Source organism: Heterodontus francisci, chromosome 41, assembly GCF_036365525.1.
Source record: "Heterodontus francisci isolate sHetFra1 chromosome 41, sHetFra1.hap1, whole genome shotgun sequence".
NCBI lineage: Eukaryota > Metazoa > Chordata > Chondrichthyes > Heterodontiformes > Heterodontidae > Heterodontus > Heterodontus francisci.
The window spans coordinates 16467779-16489549 of NC_090411.1; the positions used below are offsets into that span (position 1 = coordinate 16467779).

General features: G+C 46.0%; 1 protein-coding gene across 2 annotated transcripts in view; it reads left to right on the top strand.

Moving 5' to 3' along the window:
• The window catches only part of foxred2 (FAD-dependent oxidoreductase domain containing 2), a 69134-nt gene extending 50464 nt beyond the window's left edge, over nucleotides 1–18670 (top strand). For both annotated transcript variants that reach the window (XM_068019366.1, XM_068019367.1), the window contains exons 7-10: nucleotides 9959–10124; nucleotides 11832–12073; nucleotides 13902–14072; nucleotides 14908–18670. In XM_068019366.1, the coding sequence (XP_067875467.1) occupies nucleotides 9959–10124; nucleotides 11832–12073; nucleotides 13902–14072; nucleotides 14908–15068 (740 nt within the window). In that variant the 3' untranslated portion in view covers nucleotides 15069–18670. The remainder of the gene's footprint in view (nucleotides 1–9958; nucleotides 10125–11831; nucleotides 12074–13901; nucleotides 14073–14907) is intronic.
• Nucleotides 18671–21771: the final 3101 nt, after the last annotated feature.

Here is a 21771-nt window from a genome sequence, read left to right on the forward strand (position 1 = left end):
ATTCAATTACTTAATAAATTCAATTTATTAAAAAAACCTGAAATTGAAAGCTAGTCTCAGTAATGGTGCCATGAAGCTATCGATTGTAGTAAAAACCCATCTGGTTCACTAATGTCCTTTAGGGAAGGAAATCTGCTGTTCTTCCCATGTCTGGCCTACATGTGACTCCAGACCCACAACCCTTAAGTGCCCTCTGAAATGGCCTAGCAAGCCACTCACTTGCCAAAAGCAATTGGGAATAGGCAACAAATGCTGGCCTTGCCAGTGACGCCCACATCCTATGAAAGAATATTTTTTTAAAAACTATGTGGATTTCACAGCACAGGCAGTTGCTGCTACTTACTCTGGATTTGCAGTATAAACATTGCGTTAGATTAGAACCATTGAATGGTTGCAGTGTGGCCATGCCAGCTCTTTGCACGAGTAACTCCGTTAGTCCCAAGCCCCCACTCTTTCCCTGTAACCCTGCCATTTTTTTTTTCTTCAATTAGACAACTACATGTTAAACTCGAAAGGACTCTGAGTGAGTGATCATGTGCTGAGATACTGAATCGTACAGACCAGAGAGTCCAAGGCCCGGTCCTCTATCTCTGCTGACTTCAAGCCCCCTGCCGGATGTGGGAACACAATCTAAGCTGAAGTACTGCAGTAGCGAGGGAGTGCTGCATTGTAAATGTCATCCTTTGGTTAAGATATTAAACTGAGGCCCAGTCTGCCTATTCTGCGGGGATGTGGAAGATCCCACAAAAACTATTTGTAGGAGAGCGGGGGATTCTGGCGACCTGGCCAACATTTGTAGTCAACCAACACACCCAAAACAGCAATCTGGTCATTCATCCATGCTTTAGGTCTTTCAGTGTGCAAATTGGCTGTCACTTTTACCTGTACTTTCAAACTTGTCAGACGTGAAGCACATTGGGATGTTTATGGTGCTGTATGAATGCCATTTCTTCCTTATATTTCTTTTATCAGCCAGAGCAACAGGAGTGGGTGATTTTGCCCCTCTCCAGCCCAGAGCTGCTGAGCTGCGGGCAGACTGAACTCCTCTGAGAATGGGAAAGCCAAAAACCTTTGGGAAGTGTTCCTGCTCCAAGTCACTACCCTGCTACTCCTGCTAGTAAACCATATGCATGTAATTGTCAGGTGAATGCAGGATGTGATGCCTCATGCAGTGGAATAGCCATCTGATCCTCGCTGTCTAAGGTCACCTAGAACAAATCATGACCTTGCTGAGCCCTGCAAATCTGGTCCTCAAAGCCTAGCTAACCTGGTGCTATTTTGACTGAAATGTCTTACTAGCTGGCTTGTCCTGTTTAAATTTCATGGCCCTGGGGGTGGTGGTGGTGTTTAGAAAGAGCTGTAATTGACACTGATGCCCCACTGGTGGAAAAAGTCAAGGCAGAGCAAGATCTGTTGGTATCAACAACAAGTATCAGGAAATTCCTGGGTCAAAGATTTATACTTTGTATGTGGCCCCTGAGGCTTCAGGCTGTGCAAAGATACAGAGCTGGGACAGCTTTGCTTAGCGTGAATGGGTGGCTATGTATAATGACAGCACTGTTCCCAGCCAGAATGGAGATTGGGTCATTCCAGCATCAACATCGCCTGGAGACCGTACTGTTATAAGGTGACTGAAATTGATTTTATGCACGTACTGTATATATTTATGTAAAAGTCAAAGTTTTGAGACCAATGTTTGGGGCTAAAATTTGGGGGGGGTGTCAACATTTACACAAGTCATGTTTTTGAACTTTAACAAAATAATAGCCACCATGGAGGCAGACATAATTAGTGTAAAATCATTTATTTAACCAAAAGTTATATACAATTTTTATTACAGTAAGTGGAACAATTTAATAACGTAAACTAGTTAGAACTGAACATGCACTAAAATCCATCAAAATCACTCTGGTCTGCAACTCCGAATAATTCTCCTGAATCATCTGCTGGAATGGCATCATCATATGGATCATCAATAGCAGTTATGCCATCATCGTTTTCATTATTCCACAAATAATCATCCTCTACCATTGAGTGCATTGGAAATTCCACATTTCTTGAAGGATCTTACGACAATGTCGGTTTTGAGCTAATTTCAAGCATCCACAACCCATTCACGAAAAGTTGCTAGTGTTGGAGCTTGCGTGCTGCCTCCTTTGGTGAAGGTTTTCCCTCCCTCAAGCATCCAGTTGCTTTATTTCTGATGCTGTCCTTGAAGGGCTTGTTGATACTGACATCTAATGGTTGGACCACGCTGGTAAGGCTGCTGGGAATCACTGCAATACTGGTGTTCTGTGATCCAACCCCAGCAACAACATCATCCACTAGGTGCGATTTAAACATGTCCCGGATGAGCAAGCTTTTCTCTTTGCATAGTCCACCTGGTCGTAAATTCCACACTTTCCTCAGCCATATTTTGCAGCCACCTTAATCCATCCATCCTTTTTCATGAACATGGACAACAATGCCTCTTGAAAATTTCTGTTTGGGGATGGTTTTCCTCTTAAATATCACCATCGCGTTTAGCTTTGTCCCGTCAGACATACAATAAAATCTGACAGTGAATCTAGTCTTCTCACGGCTAGTCATCTTGACTAGTACTTTTTTTTTCTCTCCAATTTTGTTCACTCTTCAATTTGCCAGCATATCAAAATTCATGGGAGTTTCGTCCGTGTTGCCAATGCAAGCCAAATTGTAGCCATTTTTCTCTTGATGTGTTGAGTGTAATTCAGTGATCTTGTTGTCAAGTTCAGTAGGTAGATGCTGTGAAATCTTTAGGTCTATAGTAGTCTTTAGGTGAAGTACAAAATTGCATCTCTGCATGAACCTGATGTACCAAACAGCACTGGCCTTGAAATCTGCTACGCCTTCTTTGCTTCTTTCAGCGCGTAGAATCGAATGGATGTGCGAGAAACTACATATCCATTCTGGCAAAGGTCACTGGGACCATTCTGCAACTTTACCATCTAATTGCGGCCACTTGCTAGGCTTTCCCCTATTAGCACTTTCATTCTTTGGCATCTTCATGAGCTGTGTGGAAAGCTTTCTCCAGTCTCTGACATTCTTCTCCAATGCTGTGAATTCTCTTGCTGCCACACAATTATTCGCCTTCTCTGCACAAGCAGTGACTTGTGGTTTAAACTGCACTGAGTATTTGTTGTTCTTCCTTGGCACCATATTGAAAAAATGTGGGGGATCCTAGCTGAACGTTCGGGTATTCATACTAGTGCTTGATTAGAATGTTCTGCGTTCTGAAAATTAAGGTTGACTTTTACACAAGATATCAGAAAAATTCAAGATTTTTTGGCCTAAAGTCATGGATCGACTTTTACATGAGTATATACGGTAATTTGTATTACCTAACTATCTTTCACTCACTGCATTCTGTTGGAGCAATAACTCTGCCTTTATTGGGAGACATTGCTGCAGTTTCAGTCATAGTTCTGTTTACTGTAATTAGTAGAGACCCTTTTTAAATTTCTGTTTGCTGTCATGTGCTCTTTGAATAGACTCTGCTGATGAAATAGACTTGGCTATAAAATAGACTGTTTGCTGTGAGTCCTGATGTAGGTCCAGCCCCATCTCTAACTCATTGGCTGCTACAGTAGTGTCATTGACAGTCTGTAAATGGGAACCTTCAGGACACTGATTTAGCTCCTGGTCGCAACCTTGTGCAGAATATAAAAGCACTGGAGAGTGCACAGTGTGTGAGGTTGTTAATGCAACAAAGGATAGTAATAGGATTCAGGGTAGTCTGCCTGCAAGGCTCCAATTTCAGCTTGGCTCAGATCAGATGTGTGTTCTTTTGAGCCTAGTCCTTTAAATATGATTAAGAGCCTGTTGCGAAGGCTAATATCCTTCTGGTGACCTTTCCAATAGCAGTAAGCTTCACTGCTGTTCAGAGATGGCTTAAAATGTATGTCAGTGGGATGCGGAGCAGCAGTGACAAATCACCTGCCTAATTTAGAACCATTTGATCCAAGGCAGCTGCCTCTGAAAGCTTGGCTGACGCCCAGTGTAATGGAGACTAGGAACCCAACCCGGGCTTTCGATAATTTCCAGATTCACTTGAGAGCAGCCTCTCTTGATTGGAGCTGAATCTGTGTCAGCTACGCTCCTGTCTGGCACTAATGCTACTCTATATTGCACCGCCACTTCCTCTGGCTGCTGCAGCTCTCAATGCTCCAGGAATTGCCCTATTTGTATTGTTCAAGAATCCAGATGAAACCAAGTGCATATGGAGTTGCTGTCCTGGCCAGCCTCTCAACTTGTATCGCTGTCGCTGGGTCAAAATCCCAGAATTCCCTTCCTAACAGCACTGTTGGTGTACCTACATCCCGAGGACTGCAGAGGTTCAAGAGGGCAGCTCACCACCACCTTCTCCAGAGCAATTAGGTATGGGCAATAAATGCTGGCTGAGCCAACAATGCCCACATCCCACAAACGAATAAAAAAAAACTTCTATAAAATTGAGCTCATCTATAGCTCTGCTGCCCATAGCCTAACTTGCACTCATCACCCCTGTGCTTGCTGATTTACGTTGACTCCCAGTCAGGCAGCGCCTCAATTTAAAGATTCTCATCCTTGTTTACATGTCTTTCCATGACCTTGCCCCTCCCTCCATCTGTAACCTCTTCCAGCCCTCCAATTCACCAAGATCTCTGCTTCTGATGAAAGGTCACAGACCTGAAATGTTAACTCTGTTTCTCTCTCCACAGATGCTGCCAGACCTGCTGAGTATTTCCAGCACTTCCTGTATTTATTTCAGATTTCTGGTATCTGCCGCATTTTGCTTTTAAGGTCTCTGTGCTGTTTCATTTCTGGCCTCTTGCCCGTGTTTTCATTACTGCATCCTTGGCGGCCATGCCTTCAGCTGCCTCAGCTCTAAGCTCTGGAATTCTCTCTCCAAATCTCTCTACCTCTATCTCCTTTAAAACCTCCCACTTTAACCAAGCATTTAGTCCTAATATCGCAATAATATATAGCAATTTTTTGTTTCATAACGCTCTTGTAAAGTGTCTTGGGACATTTTACTAACTGCCAAATCACTTCCAAGTTGTTATTGATGGTGCAATGCACAGAACACCTCCCCTCGTTGCCTTCTGCACTTTCTTTTCACTTTCCTTCTCTCCTGCACTGCGAGGTTACAGCTCACCTGTATCCTGCCATGCGCGAGTGCTCCCAGGCTTTTGGGCCACATGAGAAACGACAGTCAAATTTAATTGTTTTCTTCCAACATCTTCACACGTGCACGTTTCAGTGGGGGTCACGGATAGTGAACAGGAATGGAAACCCTGTCTGATTTTGCTATTTCTCTCTCCCGCGCTCTCTTTCTCTCCCGCGCTCTCTTTCTCTCCCGCGCTCTCTTTCTCTCCCGCGCTCTCTTTCTCTCCCGCGCTCTCTTTCTCTCCCCCGCTCTCTTTCTCTCCCCCGCTCTCTTTCTCTCCCCCGCTCTCTTTCTCTCCCCCGCTCTCTTTCTCTCCCCCGCTCTCTTTCTCTCCCCCGCTCTCTTTCTCTCCCCCGCTCTCTTTCTCTCCCCCGCTCTCTTTCTCTCCCCCGCTCCCTTTCTCTCCCCCGCTCCCTTTCTCTCCCCCGCTCCCTTTCTCTCCCCCGCTCCCTTTCTCTCCCCCGCTCCCTTTCTCTCCCCCGCTCCCTTTCTCTCCCCCGCTCCCTTTCTCTCCCCCGCTCCCTTTCTCTCCCCCGCTCCCTTTCTCTCCCCCGCTCCCTTTCTCTCCCCCGCTCCCTTTCTCTCGCCCGCTCCCTTTCTCTCGCCCGCTCTCTCTCGCTTGCGCTCTCGTTGGCCCTCCAGCTCTCTCGCTTGCTCTCCCACTCGCTCTCACAACCCTTGCTCAGGGACACTTAAGTCAGTTGTGTCTCCCAACCCCTGTCTCAGGTAAAGTTGCGAGCTGCATGGATCAGGGATTTTAGGTCTCTTTGTGTCGTGGTATCAGCCTCGTTTAATGGCAGCACACTCACCTTAACTCAACTCAAGGTTGAGGGCTCAAGGCCCACTTACGAATTTGAGCATATAATCTCTGCGGACAGTTCACTGCAGTTCTTACGTGATGCAGCATTGTTAGAGGTACTGTTTTTTGAATTTGACATTGAATTGAGACCCTGTCCTCTTGTTCAGGTGCCTCTATTCAAGAGGAGCAGGTGAGTTCTCCTACTGTCCTGGTCCAATGTTGTTCCTTCAACCAGCACCATCAAAGCTTTAGGGGAGACAATGGTGTAGTGGTAATACTGCTGAACTCGTAATCTAGAGGCCTAGGTTAATGCTCTTGTGACAAGGGTTCAAATCCCACCATGGCAGCTGGTGGAATTTAAATTTAATTAATAATGGAACTGAAAGCTAGTCTCAGCCATGAAACTATCATCGATTGTCATAAAAACCCGTCTGGTTCGCTGGTCCTTACCTGGTCTGGCCTACATGTAACTCCAGACCCACAGCAATGTGGTTGACTCCTAAATGCCCTCTGAGATGGCTGAGCAAGCCATTCAGTTGTCAAGGGCAATTGAGAATGGGAACAAATGTTGGCCTTGCCAGCGATGCCCACATCCCATGAAAGAATAAAAAAAATTGGTTAACTGATCATTTATCTCATTGCTGTTTGTGTTTAAATTAAGACTACAAGTGGGAGCAGAAGTAGGCCATTCCGCCCCTTGAGCCTGCTCTGCCATTCAGGAAGATCATGGCTAATTTCCATCCTGTCTCCATATTCCTTGATTCCCTTATTAAAAATTATCGATCTCACTGTAAAATACACATAACAACTGAGCAGCCACAGCCCTCTGGGGCAGAGAATTCCAAAGATATAAAACTCTCTGAGTGAAAAATGTCTGACCCCTTATCCTGAGATTGACCCCTAGTTCTAGACTCCATCCAGGGGAAACAGCAACATTTCACCATGTAACAACAGTGACAGCACTTCAAATGTAATTCGTTGGCTGTGAGCACTTTAGGCCAACCTGAGGATGTGAAAGGTGGTTTATAAATGCAAATTCCTTTCTTTCTTTCACAGCCTCCGGTGCACTTGCATGCTCAATGAGGACTAAGAACTGGGGTGAATGAGGGACCTTCTGGTTTAGATGGCTACCTTTGTCAATAGAGCCATTTAGGTGTAGTTTTACCTGGGTAGACAATATTGCCTTTCATGCATGCAGCTGAAAGAGTATTTTATACAACTTTCATTTGTGTAGCACCTTGAATGTAGTAATTTCAATATGATAAAACAGGATCTGGCCAAAGTGGACTGGGAGCAGCTACTTGTAGGAAAGTCTACATCAGACCAGTGGGAGTCATTCAAAAAGGGAAATAGTAAGAGTTCAGGATCATCATGTTCCCGTAAAGGTGAAGGGTACGACCAACAAATCCAGGGAACCCTGGATGTCAAGGGATATAGAGGATTGGATAAGGAAAAAAAAAGGAGGCTTATGGCAGATTCAGAGGGCTGAAAACAGCGGAGACCCTAGAGGAGTATAGAAAGTGTGTGGGGGGGGCGGGGGTACTTAAAGAAATAATTAGGAGAGCGAAGGGGGGCATGAAAAACACGTGGGCAAGATATGTATATTAAGGGCAAGAGGATAACCAGGGAAAGAGTAGGGCCCATTAGGGACCAAAGTGGCAATCTGTGTGTGGAGCCGGAGGACGTAGGTGAGGTTTTAAATGATTACTTTTCATCTCTGGAGAAGAACGATGTAGGTGTGGAGATTTGGGAGGGGGATTGTGATATACTCCAACAAATTAGCATTGAAAGGGAGGAAGCATTAGCAGTTTTAACGGGCTTAAAAGTGGATAAATCCCCAGGTCCCGATGAGATGTTATCCCAGGCTGTTGTGTGAGGCAAGGGAGGTGATAGCAGGGTCTCTGACACAAATTTTCAGATCCTCTCTGGCCATAGAAGAGGTGCCAGAGGACTGGAGGACAGTAAATATGGTACCATTATTCAAGAAGAGTAGCAGGGATTAACCAGGTAATTACAGGCTGGTGAGTCTAACATCAGTAGTTGGGAAGCTATTGATAAAAATTCTGAGGGACGGGATTAATCTCCATTTGGAGAGGCAGGGATTAATCAAGGATAGTCAACAAGGCTTTGTCAGGGGGAGATCATGTTGAACGAACTTGATTGAATTTTTCCAGGAGGTAACTGGATGTGTAGATGAGGGTAAAGCAGTTGATGTAGTCTACATGGACTTCAGTAAGGCTTTTGATAAGGTCCCACATGGGAGATTGGTTAAGAAGGTAAGAGCCCATGGGATCCAGGACAATTTGGCAAATTGGATCCAAAATTGTCTTAGTGGCAAGAGGCAAAGGGTGACGGCCGAGGGTTGTTTTTCCGGTTGGAAGCCTGTAACCAGTGGTGTACTGCAGGGATCGGTGCTGGGACCCTTGCTGTTTGTAGAGTACATTAATGATTTAGACGTGAATATAGGAGGTATGATCAATAAGTTCACGGATAACACAAAAATTGGTGACGTTGTCGATAGTGAGGAGGAAAGCCTTAGATTACAGCAAGATATAGATGGGCGGAGCAGTGGCAAATGGGATTTAATCCTGTGAAGTGTGAGGTGATGCATTTTGGGAGGACTAACGAGGCAAGGTAATATACAATGGGTGGTAGGACCCTAGGAAGTACAGAAGGTCAGAGGGACCTTGGTGTACTTGTCCATAGATCATTGAAGACAGCAGCACAGGTAGATAAGGTGGTTAGGAAGGCGTATGGGATACTTGCCTTTATTAGCCGAGGCATAGAATATAAGACCAGGGAGGTTATGATGGAGCTGTATAAAACGCTAGTTAGGTCACAGCTGGAGTACTGTGTACAGTTCTGGACGTCACACTATAGGAAGGATGTGATTGCACTGGAGACGATGCAGAGGAGATTCACCAGGATGTTGCCTGGGCTGGAGCATTTCAGCTATGAAGAGAGACTGGATAGACGAGGGTTGTTTTTCTTCGAGCAGAGAAGGCTGAGGGGAGACCTGATTGAGGTATACAAAATTTTGAGGAGCATAGATAGGGTAGATAGGAAGAAACTTTTTCCCTTAGCGGAGGTGTCAATAACCAGGGGGCATAGGTTTAAAGTAAGGGGCAGGAGGGTTAGAGGGGATTTGAGGAAAAAATCTTTCACCCAGATGGTGGTTGGAATCTGGAACACATTGCTTGAAGGGGTGGTGGAGGCAGGAGCCCTCACGATATTTAAGAAGTATTTAGATGAGCACTTGAAACGCCATAGCATACAAGGCTATGAGACAAGTGCTAGAAAATTGGATTAGAATAGATAGGTGCTTGATGGCTGGCACAGACACAATGGGCCAAAGGGCCTGTTTCTGTGCTGTATAACTTTATGACTGTATGACTCTAAAACATCCTAAGGCACTTCACAGCAGCATTATCAAACAAAGTTTGACAGCAGCCATGAAATGAAATATTAGGACAGATAACCAAAAGCTTGGTCAAAGAGGCATGTTTTAAGGACCATCTTAAAGAAGGAGAGAAAGGTAGAGAGGCGGAGAGATATAGGGAAGGAATTCCAGACCCAAGGTCCTAGGCAGTTAAAGACATGGCCTCCAATGGTGGAGCAATTAAAAGCGGGAATGTGCAAGACACCAGAATTGGAGGAGCACAGATATCCCCTTGGAGGGTTGTGGGACTGGAGGAGATTACAGAGATAGTGAGGGACGAGGCCTTGGAGGGATTTGAAAATAGTGTTGATATTTTTTAAATAGAAACTTTGCCAGTCTGGGAGCCAATGTAGGTCAGCGAGCACAGGCGTGATCGGGGAATGGGACTTGATGCAAGTTAGGATTCAGGCAGCAGAGTTTCGGATGAGCTTAAGTTTACAGAGGATGGAAGATGGGAAGCCAGCCAGATCTGATCCCTGATGTCACGCTTGACTGTCGTGCATAGTTTGCAATGCTGCTGTTATAACCTGTGGTTTTTGATTGTTTCCACTAGCCCGAGCAGTTCATCACCTGCTGGAGCATCGATACCATGGCATTCCCTGGCCGGCCACCATCCTGCCCATCTCGCATTTGACCAATGCGATAATCAAGCGTGTCAACGAGGCCTCTGGTCTTTATCAGATGTTCAGCGTCCTTGCTGACATTGTGCTGCTACGGAAGTGAGTGAACCTCCACTTTAATATAATATAAAACAAGAAATGCTGGAAATACTCAGCAGGTTTGGCAGCATCTGTGGAGAGAGAAGCAGAGTTAATGTTTCAGGTCAGTGACCCTTCTTCAGAACTGACAAATATAAATGTAAAAAGTTTTAAGCAAGTAAAGTGGGGGGTGGGGCAAGAGATAACAAAAGAGGTGTTGATGGGACAGGTTCACAGAGAATAACTGACCAGAAGGTCATGGAACAAATGCAAACGGTATGTTAATGGTGTGCTGAAAAACAAAGCGTTAGAACAGAGAGGGTGTGAATTGACTGTAAAGCACAAAGCACTCCAAGCACAAACGTTAACCTCCACTCAGTCTGTAAGCATGACCTTTCAGCAAAGTGCTACACTGTGAAGCTGGGCCAAATGTTGAGGCAACTGATGTCTGACTCCCACAGCCTGGACACACCCACCTGAACTTACTGGGTTCACTAAGGAAGACCCATTGAAAACCAGGCTTTTAGAGTGAACCTGGCCTCTTCACATTAGTGCAGCTGCTAGCTGCATGCAGCTTGTGTGTCATTGCTGGTGGCACAGGCACAACAGGTTGAAAGTAGCTGAAGGGTAGCTGATCAATTGGAAGCCAAAACTGAAGGTTAATGGGATTAATGAGCAACTTTCAAAGCCCCGCTCTTGTCGGCATGTCATGGAACACCATTCAGGACAACCACAGAGAATGCTGTTCCACAGTCAGTCCTCCTGGCAGCTGGAGGTTTTATCCTCTTTCTAATTTTCTCCCCCTGCTCCCCTGAAGGTGCTGAGTCTCACTGGGGTACAATTCCATCACCACTGTTCGCTCTCTGACCCCTCACCCATGTATCCCTATTTGTGGCATGGACATAGACAAGGAATGTCACGATTGTTCCTCCGTTTAGGGCATGACAGTGGGATCTGATCTTTTACGACCTCTGATTGGTGGGTCTAGAACTAAGCGTCATAGTCTCAGGATAAGGGGTCAGTTGTTAAGGACTGAGTTAAGGAGAAATTTCTTCACTTGGCCTGTTGTGAATCTTTTGAATTTTCTACTCCAGGGGACTGTGGATGCTCAGTCAATGATTATATTCAAGATTCTTGAGCCCTAAGGGAATCAAGATTTATGGGGACCAAGAGATAAGTAGAGTTGATGTGGAGATTCATCCATGATCATCTTGAATGACGCAGCAGGCACAAGGGGCTGTCTGGCCTATTCCTCCTTCTCCTTTGTCTTATGTTCTTATGCCCTGATCTTGTTCTCATCCGGTGTCCACAGTACGCACAGGCGATGATCAGGACTGATTTCCCCTCTCCCCAATCCAGAATGGTGAGGCTAATTCTGTTGACCTAATCGCTGTGTTTGAGATCAGCAAATTTCACATCATTTTAGGAATTGAAATGGTGACGTCGGGTCTGAGTGGCTTAGTGTTGCCCAGGCAGTATTTTTACTATATAGGCCATGAGGAAGCCATTGCCTGTGTTGTTTAAATGGTGATGCACAGTGCGCTGGTGTAGTACCTTGACGATAACTATTGATTACCCCCCACCATGCTCCACAGTATCATCTCAGCTGTGCTGAGATGTTTAGCAGAGGCCCTATGGAAAAGTAGTGAGAAGCAAAGTGTGTATCCCACATAGGGGAAGGGTTCCTGTGTCCCATGGCTGCTAACGTCAGTTCTACTCTATTTTCAGAAATGCCACAGAGTTTGAATACTTGGAAGAGTATCCCATTGGAGCACTTCCACATCTTCAGGAAAACACTGGGAAGAATGCGACAAATGGGCTGTTTGTTATTAACTTGGAATATGGGAGCAACTTCTCCAGACCGGAAGCTGATGTTTTCCATCCCAGCCGTTCAGTGGGAGAGCCCAGGCATGCATGGCTCTCAAACTTCCTCCACCCTGTCATCTACTTCTACAAACGTCTCCCAACAGGTCAGTGTTTGCACCATCCTGCCCTCTTTCCATGTCTCCCTCTCGCCACCTCAAACTCTTCACAGGGCAGGATTCTGTTTGCTAGCACTCACTGATTGCCGATCCAATGAGTGTACTAATTGTAAACGCAGCTACATCAGTTGTAGCATTTTATAGGGAAGGAACGTTTTCGGGCAGTTGGTAAAGGTTGCTGAGCCAAGTGTTCGGGGACCCCAGAGAAACCCCAGTGAGCTGAGCACAAAATAGTTGGTATTTCACTGAGATCAGAGTTGTTCCTGTCATATCCCCATTGTTCGGTATCTCACTGTGTTCACACGCCAGCCTATCGGGTAGATCGTGTCCGTAATTTTCATGGCCATGAGTTCACTGACAGTGAAGGAACAGGAGATTACCCTGGGTTGAGCAGATCTTAAAAGAAAGTCTAAATGTGAAGAGTAAAATGAACTCACCTGGCTGTGTCTGGAGTGTAGAGCATGCCCTAGCACAGGGAATAGTGCAGGTTCATTTATGGGAATAGCACGGGGAGTGGACTGCGTGGTGTACGGGGACCAGAGCACACCTGTGTATGGGGAGCAGAGCTCGTGTTGTATGGGGAATGGTGTGGGGAGCAGAGTGTGGCTCCATGCGCAGGATACAAACAAAGAACAGTACAGCACAGGAACAGGCCATTCGGCCCTCCAAGCCTGCGCCGATCTTGAAGCCTGCCTAAACTAAAACCTTCTGCACTTCCGGGGTCCGTATCCTTCTATTCCCATCCTTCTATTCCCATCCTATTCATGTATTTGTCAAGATGCCTCTTAAACGTCGCTATCATACCTGCTTCCACCACCTCCCCCGGCAGCAAGTTCCAGGCACTCACCACCCTCTGTGTAAAGAACTTGCCTCGCACATCCCCTCTAAACTTTGCCCCTCTCACCTTAAACCTATGCCCCCTAGTAACTGACTCTTCCACCCTGGGAAAAAGCTTCTGACTATCCACTCTGTCCATGCCGCTCATAACTTTGTAAACCTCTATCATGTCGCCCCTCCACCTCCGTCGTTCCAGTGAAAACAATCCAAGTTTATCCAACCTCTCCTCATAGCTAATGCCCTCCAGACCAGGCAACATCCTGGTAAACCTCTTCTGTACCCTCTCCAAAGCCTCCACGTCCTTCTGGTAGTGAGGTGACCAGAATTGCACGCAATATTCTAAGTGTGGCCTAACTAAAGTTCTGTACAGCTGCAGCATGACTTGCCAATTTTTATACTCTATGCCCCGACCGATGAAGGCAAGCATGCCGTATGCCTTCTTGACTGCCTTATCCACCTGCGTTGCCACTTTCAGTGACCTGTGGACCTGTACACCCAGATCTCTCTGCCTGTCAATACTCCTAAGGGTTCTGCCATTTACTGTATACTTCCCACCTGCATTTGACCTTCCAAAATGCATTACCTCACATTTGTCCGGATTAAACTCCATCTGCCATTTCTCCGCCCAAGTCTCCAACCGATCTATATCCTCTGACAATCCTCATCACTATCCACAACTCCACCAACCTTTGTGTCGTCCACAAACTTACTAATCAGACCAGCTACATTTTCCTCCAAATCATTTATATATACTACAAACAGCAAAGGTCCCAGCACTGATCCCTGCAGAACAACACTAGTCACATCCCTCCATTCAGAAAAACACCCATCCACTGTTACCCTCTGTCTTCTGTGACTGAGCCAGTTCTGTATCCATCTTGCCAGCTCACCTCGGATCCCGTGATACATCATGTACAGGGAATAGCGCGAGGAACAGAGCGAGCTAGCATGTAGATTGTAATTTTCTGCCTGTTTTCAGAGACTCAGATGATGCAGAGACCGAAGCTCTGGCCCCTCCCCCGGCCAGACTACATCCATCACATTGTGGAAGACTTCCTGACAGACTGGACAGCCGCCAAAGCTCACATCCTGCCTCTGCGCCGCTTCCTGGAGAACTGCTTGGGCACTGACCTCAGGAGCTTCTTTGCAGGTGTGACATCCTCTTGTAATGAAATCCTGCTAAACAGGCACTTCCTTATTTAGAGGTGCCTTTATCTCAAGCTGTTCCCCCTGGGTTGGGGACCTTTCTCTGTGATTGTTTGCTTTGGCTGTCTGTGCAGCAATGGAACAGCGAGGCAGAGCCCCACACATGCTATTCCCCAGGGTGACATGATGCTCTCCACGTCTGGGAGTCTCCACATCCTGAACTCATGATCTCACATTAGTGCAGTGACACTGTGATTACTTGTTGTTCCTCCATCATTGCTGCCAGCACAGAACATGAGTCCCCGTGCTGTGCTGTGCCATGCCACACTGCAGAGCTGAGAACCCCCAGGCCGTGTCATCAGACTGTGGCCCCCCAATGCCGCAAAGCTTGAATCCCCGTGCCGCAGGGCTCAGTTCCTGGGCTGGGCCTTGCAGTTATTCACTATTAGCAAAGCAGATAAAGAAATGCCCCTAACTCCTGCTGGGGTACAGTTTCATCCTCCAGCACCTCCACTCAGTGTTTGTTCTTCATTTGTCAACCTAGATGATGCGTGGCTGCAGCTATTTGACCATGGAGGGCAGCACTGTCTGAAAATGTTCCTGGTCTGTGTGCTGTGATCACACCAGACCGTGCATTCACCCAGTAGTGATTGCACTTCAAAAGTACTTTGTTAGTCGTAAAGTGCTTTGGGAGGTGCTGAGGTTGTGAAAGGTGCTACAGAAATGCAAGTTCGTTCTTTCTTTATTGAGACAGCTTGTATTTCGAGGAATGTGTTCTTGTAGGAGTTGAGTTTATGGAAAGGTTTCATGTTCTTAATGGGATTCCCTTTTCCCCGCAGAATCCTGCTTCAAGTTTGCTTTGACCAATCAGCATGTGCCGCCTTTTTGTCGCCAAGGTTACTTAAACAAGCAAGGGTTGTTGGGCAACAAGATCCTGTGGCATGGGTCCGCGGAGATGAACCATCCTTCCAGTGACATGGTCTTATCCGAGGAATGCTGACAGTATCTGTCCCAATGACCGGGGCTGTTGGCCACGGCAACCGTCGAGCAATTAAAGGACTTGTGGTGAAATTGTTTAGTGACTGACTGCAGTCTGGCAACCTGTGCACTTCAACTAGGTGAGGCCTGAGTGCACACAGTTTCTCTTGTTACACAACTGAATTATTCCAGGACAGATGCAGTGCTGCTGCCGTTTACAAGGAATTCACTAAGGTTTTATACAACGTCTGTGCAATGTATATTTATACAAAAAAAAATGCCAAAAATATCTGTCAATAGCAAGGAGATTATTTTCACATTGTTAGGTTTGATACTTGTTGGGGCTACCCCTGACACATTTTTAAATGTTGTTTATTATGTTTGAACATCTAACATAATATTTGAAAGTCACAGGCAATGCTTAAAGCTTTGCTGTTTCATTCCGGGCCTTGCTGTACTCCTGCTTCACAAAACGGCAAACTAAATCTTTGAAGATCCAGTCAAACCTCACACTTCTATAAAAACAGAACATGCTGGACACGTATGTACAGTAGGTCAGTCAGCATTTCTGGAAAGACAGTTATGTTTTAGGTTTGTATGCAACATCGCTAAGATAGATAATCTGGTTATTATCACTTCGTTGTTTGTGGGAGCTTGCTGTGCACAGCATGACTGCCGCACTTCCTACATTACAGCAGTGTCTACACTTCAGAAGTACGTCATTGGCTGTAAAATGCTTTGGGACATTCTGATGCCCTGAAAGCAGCACTTGCTTAGCAATTACCTGCTCAGTGACGCTCAGTTTGGGTTCCGCCAGGGCCACACAGCTCCTAACCCCATTAGAGCCTTTAAACATGGACAAAGAGCTGAACTCAAGAGGTGAGGTGAGAGTGACAGCCCTTAACATCAAGGCAGCATTTGACCTACTGTGGCATCAAGGAGCCCTAGCAAAACTACTGTCAATGGGAATCGGGGAAAACTCTCTGCTGGTTGGAGTCATATCTAGCACAAAGGATTGTTGGAAGTCAATCATCTCAGCTCTAGGACATCACTGCAGGAGTTCCTCAGGGTAGTGTCCTAGGCCCAATCATCTTCAGCTGCTTCATCAGTGACCTTCCTTCAATCATAAGGTCAGAAGTGGGGATGTTCATTGATGATTGCATAATGTTTACCATTCGTGACTCCTCAGATACTGAAGCAGTCTGTGTAAAAATTCAGCAAGACCGGGACAATGTTCAGGCTTGGCCTGATAAGTGACAAGTAACATTTGCATCACATAAATGCTAGGCAATTACCATCTCCAACAAGAGAAAATATAACCATCTCCCTTGACATTCAATGGCATTACGATTGCTGAATCCCCCACTATCAACGTCCTGAGGGTTACCATTGACCAGAAACTGAACTGGAATAGCCATATAAATAATGTGACTACAAGAGCATGTCAGAGGCTAGGAGCCCTGCGGCCAGTACCTCACCTGACTCCCCAAAGCGTGTCCACAATCTACAAGGCACAACGCAGGAGTGTGTTGGAATACTCTCCACTTGCCTGGATGGGTGCAACTCCAATAACACTCAAGAAGCTTGACACCATCCAGGACAAAGCAGCCCGCTTGATTGGCACTCCATCCACAAACATTCACTCCCACCACCGATGCACAGTGGCAGCAGTGTGTACCATCTACACGATGCACTGCAGCAATTCACCAAGGCTCCTTCGACAGCACCTTCCAAACCCGCGACCTCTACCACCTAGAAGGACAAGGGCAGCAGATGCATGGGAACATCACCACCTGCAAGTTTCCCTCCAAGCCACACACCATCCTGACTTGGAACTATATAGTCATTTCTCATTGTCACTGGGTCAAAATCCTGGAACTCGCTTCCTAACAGCACTATGGGAATACCTACCCCACATGGACTGCAGTGATTCAAGAAGGCGGCTCACCACCGCCTCTTTGAGGGCAATTAGGGATGGACAATAAATGCTGGTCTAGCCAGCAACACCCACTTCCCGTGAACAAATAAAAAAAAAATTCAATCTTCGCTGTCTGGGGCGCATTGTGGGTATATCCTGGCAGGACAAAATCACAAATGTGGCAGTCCTCTCATATGCAGAGCTCCCAAGTGTGTTGGCACTAATCAAACAGAGGCAGCTTTAGTGAATCGGACACATCCGCAGGATGGAAGACTGTTGCGTACCCAAGGACCTTCTGTATGGTGAGGTAGCCAGGGCCAGATGACCAGTGGGGTGCCCAAAGCACTGCTTGAAGGATGCTTGCAAGCGTGACATGAAGGTCCTAAATGTCTACTATCGCACCTGGGAGTCACTCGCTGGCAAAAGAGGAAAGTGGCGACACATCCTGTGGACTAGTGTACACTACACGACGACCAGTTGCTACAGCAGCTTGGCAACAGGCGGCAACATCAAAAACAACAACTCTCACCGTCACTTGGCAGCTTCATGTGCAGAAGATGTGGCAGAACCTGCCTCTCAAGGATTGGCCTTCACAGCCATCAGCAAAGGTGCATCAAGAGAAGACACCCCACTGAAATGGATTGTTTGCTGCATGTCCATCAACTTTTGTAGATGAAAGGATGCCAACCACTAAGAGATATGGAATTGGGGTGCAGATCAGCCATGATCTAATTGAATGGCAGAACAGACTCGAAGGGTTGAATGGCCTACTCCTGTTTCTATATTAATGTGCATTTCATAAGTGGCTGTAATGCCATTGGGTATCCCACAGGTGATGCTACTGAACTGTTCATATTGACAAATATGGGCTAAAATCCTGTGGCAAATGATCTTCCTGAACAGGGTATGAATCATCAGAGGTTTCGTATACTGAGGAAGTGTAAAAAAAAACTTCATGCAGACAAGTAGGTTAGAGAAATAGATACTGGAATGGCTGAAACTACTTAATATGGTAATAAGTAAGAGGTCACTGATTCATTCATAGACTGATCGAATAATACAGCAGTGAAGGAGGCCATTCAGCCCATCGTGCCCAGGTCGACTCTGTAAAAACTATCCAAATTAGCCCCGTTCCCCCTGCTTTTCTCTCATAGCCCCAGAGTCTAGATTGCTAAAGTGAGGACTGGGAACTGGGCTGTCTCATCTTTTAAAAAAAAATTATTTATCAAATAAATGTAAACTGTTCATTGTTGAACCGCAGTCCCCAGCGAATAACTGAGCTGTGACAGCACTTGTTTATTCCCATTGTTTGCTAAGTTAACATAGCTCGGGGGAAACTCCTGCTGGGTGTGTCTCTGTGAACATCATGAGGAAAGGATCTAATCTGATGCCCTCACTTATAATGCCTCTGCAGTTGAATTGCCTCATGTCACTTGCTGTCTAAACACGCCAAAGAGAAGAATGGCATCTTGGGCATGTTAGTGGAGCCCTGCTGTGAGGGGAATGTAAAACTGTACCCCAGGAGAGGGACACTGTCTTCGGGAGGAGTGAGAGAGGATGGTGAGGAATAAAGCATAGGATGCTGTCTGCCTCAGTTAGGGATTGCTTCACAGGATGTCATTGGTATACTGTCACCCATTTCTCACTCTCCCAGTTCCTTGCTGTGCTGGTACTAGGCCAGGCTGTGTTCCTGGGTTAATAAAACCTTATGCTCAGCCAGTGTTTTATTTTTGGTATAAAAAGAATTTGTATCGATATATCTTTCTGTATTGATTTTCTTGATCATGTCAGGCTGTGTGTTTTAGGAATAACTCCTGTAAATGGAGAGCCCGCTGGATTTGATGCTCCTGTTCACGGCCCCGTCAGCATTTTGTCCTCTCGATTCCAAACGGCGGCCTTTGCTCCATGTGCATCTTAAGTCAAATTCCAATGAAAGTAACTCCCTAACCAGGCCCTTTCTTGTATGTCTGGTTATTTTTTCTGCTCTTCCCCCCCCCCCCCCCCCCCCCGCATTGCAAACTCAAGCAGCCAGTTGAGCAGGAACCTGGGGGTCCACCAATCCCACTTTATAACCAGCTTGGAGTGACTTCCAGGATCGGGGTCTGGCTGTGAGAGGAGTTGTGGGTTTCAACCTCTTTGTAAATCTGCTGCACCAACAGTCTCACTGTTTTGTTCTTTTCTCTCCATTACAACAACTTGCATTTATATAGCACCTTTAACATAGTTAAAAAGTCCAAAGGTGCTTCACAGGAAGGTTACCAAACAAACTGAACCACATAGAAGATATTAGAACAGGTGACCAAACACTTGGCTAAACAGCTAGGTTTTAAAGAGCGTCTTAAAGGAGGAGAGAGAGGTAGCAAGGTTTAAGGAGAGAATTCAGAGCTCAGGGCCTAGGCAGCTGAAGGCATGGCTGCCAATGGCGTGACAAAGAAAATTGGGGATGGACAAGAGGCTGAGTTTTTGGACTGAGTTGTGGGGCTGGAGGAGGTTGCAGAAATAGGGAGGGCCAAGATCATGGAGGAATTTGAACATGAGAATTTGAGGTGTTGCCAGACAATCGACATCCTGGGCGTTACCATTGACCACAAACCTAATTGGACCAGCCATGTAAACACCGTGGCTACAAGAGTAGATCAGAGGCTGGGAATTCTGTGGCGAGTAACTCCCTCCTGACTCTCCAAAGCCTGTCCACCATTTACAAGGCACACGTCAGGAGTGGTTTTTTTTATTCTTTCGTGGGATGTGGGTGTCGCAGGCCAGGCCAACGTTTATTGCCCATCCCTAATTGCCCTTGAACTGAGTGGCTTGCTAGGCCATTTCAAGGGCATGTAAGAGTCAACCACATTGCTGTGGATCTGGAGCCACATGTAGGCCAGACCAGGTAAGGACAGCACAAGTGTGATGGAATACTCTCCACTTGCCTGGATGAGTGCAGCTGCAACATTCAAGAAGCTCCATACCATTCAGGACAAAGCAGCACACTTTATTGGCACCCCATCCACAAACATTCAACATTCAGTCCCTCCACCACCAGTGCACAGTGGCAGCAGTGTGTACCATCTACAAGATGCACTGCAGCAACTCGCCAAGCTTCCTTCGACAGCACCTTCCAAACCCACAACCTCGAACACCTAGAAGGACAAGGGCAGCTGAGGCATGGGAACACCACCACCTGCAAGTTCCCCTCCAAATCACACACCATCCTGACTTGGAACTATATTGCTGTTCCTTCACTGTCGCTGGGTTAAAAACCTGGAACTCTCTTCCTAACAGCACTGTGGGTGTATCTGCACCAGATGGACTGCAGCAGTTCAAGAAGGCAGCTCACCACCACCTTCTCAAAGGCAATTAGGGATGGGCAGTAAATGCTGGCCTTCCCAGCATTCACATCCCATGAACAAATAAAAAAAAAGTAGCCAATGTAGGTCAGTATTTTCCCTTTGAGAACGAAGAGCTGCCTGAGGTCTGCTGGATGGTGCTGTCCCCTCCTCATAGCCAAGCTTCAGGGTTCAACCTATTAAAATACAGAAAGAAAAATCGGAGGTTTGAGGGTTTAAAGATACTGTTCGGAGGAACTGTGTTAATGATACTGAAATCATTGTTTCTACAATGTTTACATTGGAACATTGCCAAATCTTACATTTGCACACAGCATCTGCCTGCAAGCCTTACTTTCTGAGATCACATTGCACACTTTGTGTCAACTTTTTCCATGACAGATTCCTGTGATCGCTTAAACAATGGGATCTGCCTATGTAAATTTGTGACATTGTAATTACAGCTTCAGACCAGTGGGGCCTCAGTGCTGTCTCTCCTGACTCCACAGCCTATACTACAGAGAAACTCCTTTGCTCCAGTCAAGATTGCGTGCCGTATTGCCATAAGTTTTCTGCTTAACAATGATGCAGAGAAAACTCTGCTAAGTATCAAATAAACACAAGGACAGAATGTACAACTTTAAAATGGGGGTGTACTATGTCTCTGTGCCCTGGTCCAATTACTCTTCCAACCCATCCCTCTCCCCAATATTGACTGTTCAGGGAACACCATCAATTAATGACCCTGTCACATCTCTTTCTCCCACATCATGTAACTCCCCACATCTGTACAGTTTACTGCCATAGTAATTGGCAAAAGAACCAGAGAAAATATTTGTGGTTTTTTTTACATAGCAAGTTATGATTTGGAATGTACTGCCTGATAGGGCGGTGGAAGCAGATTCACTCGTAACTTTCAAAAGGGAATTGGATAAAGACCTGAAGGGAAAAGGTTTACAGTTCTGTGGGGAAAGAGCAGGGGATTGGGACTAAATGGACAACTCTGTTGCAGGGCTGGCACAGGCATGATGGGCTGAATGGTCTCCTTTTGTGCTGTACATTTCTATGATTCATACCTGGTGTTGAATTTACCAGCTGAGCCAGACAATGGGGACGACAGAAGTGGAGGCCAGTTAACCGACCCTTCAACAGAGGACAGCATGGGTGGGAGGAAGTCATTTGAATGTTTTAAAAACAAATGTTACACAGTGTGAATTAATGAGAAGGAAAGAAGACCAAAAGCTCTATAATCTGTTGACGTGATTTTCCATTACTGATCCCATCAGTTTAACAATCGGTGGAATAGTTCTGGTGTGCAAAGGTCATAGGGGTCAACAGTCCTGTCAAAGAGCAAACTTTAATTCATTCCTTCTCACTCGAGAGCCACATTAGGAGCGAAAGTGTTACTTTTGGAAACGCTCTACACTAATCTAGAAATGTAAATGTTAAATATTTTAACGGGTTAATTTAACTTGAGGATAAAGGCT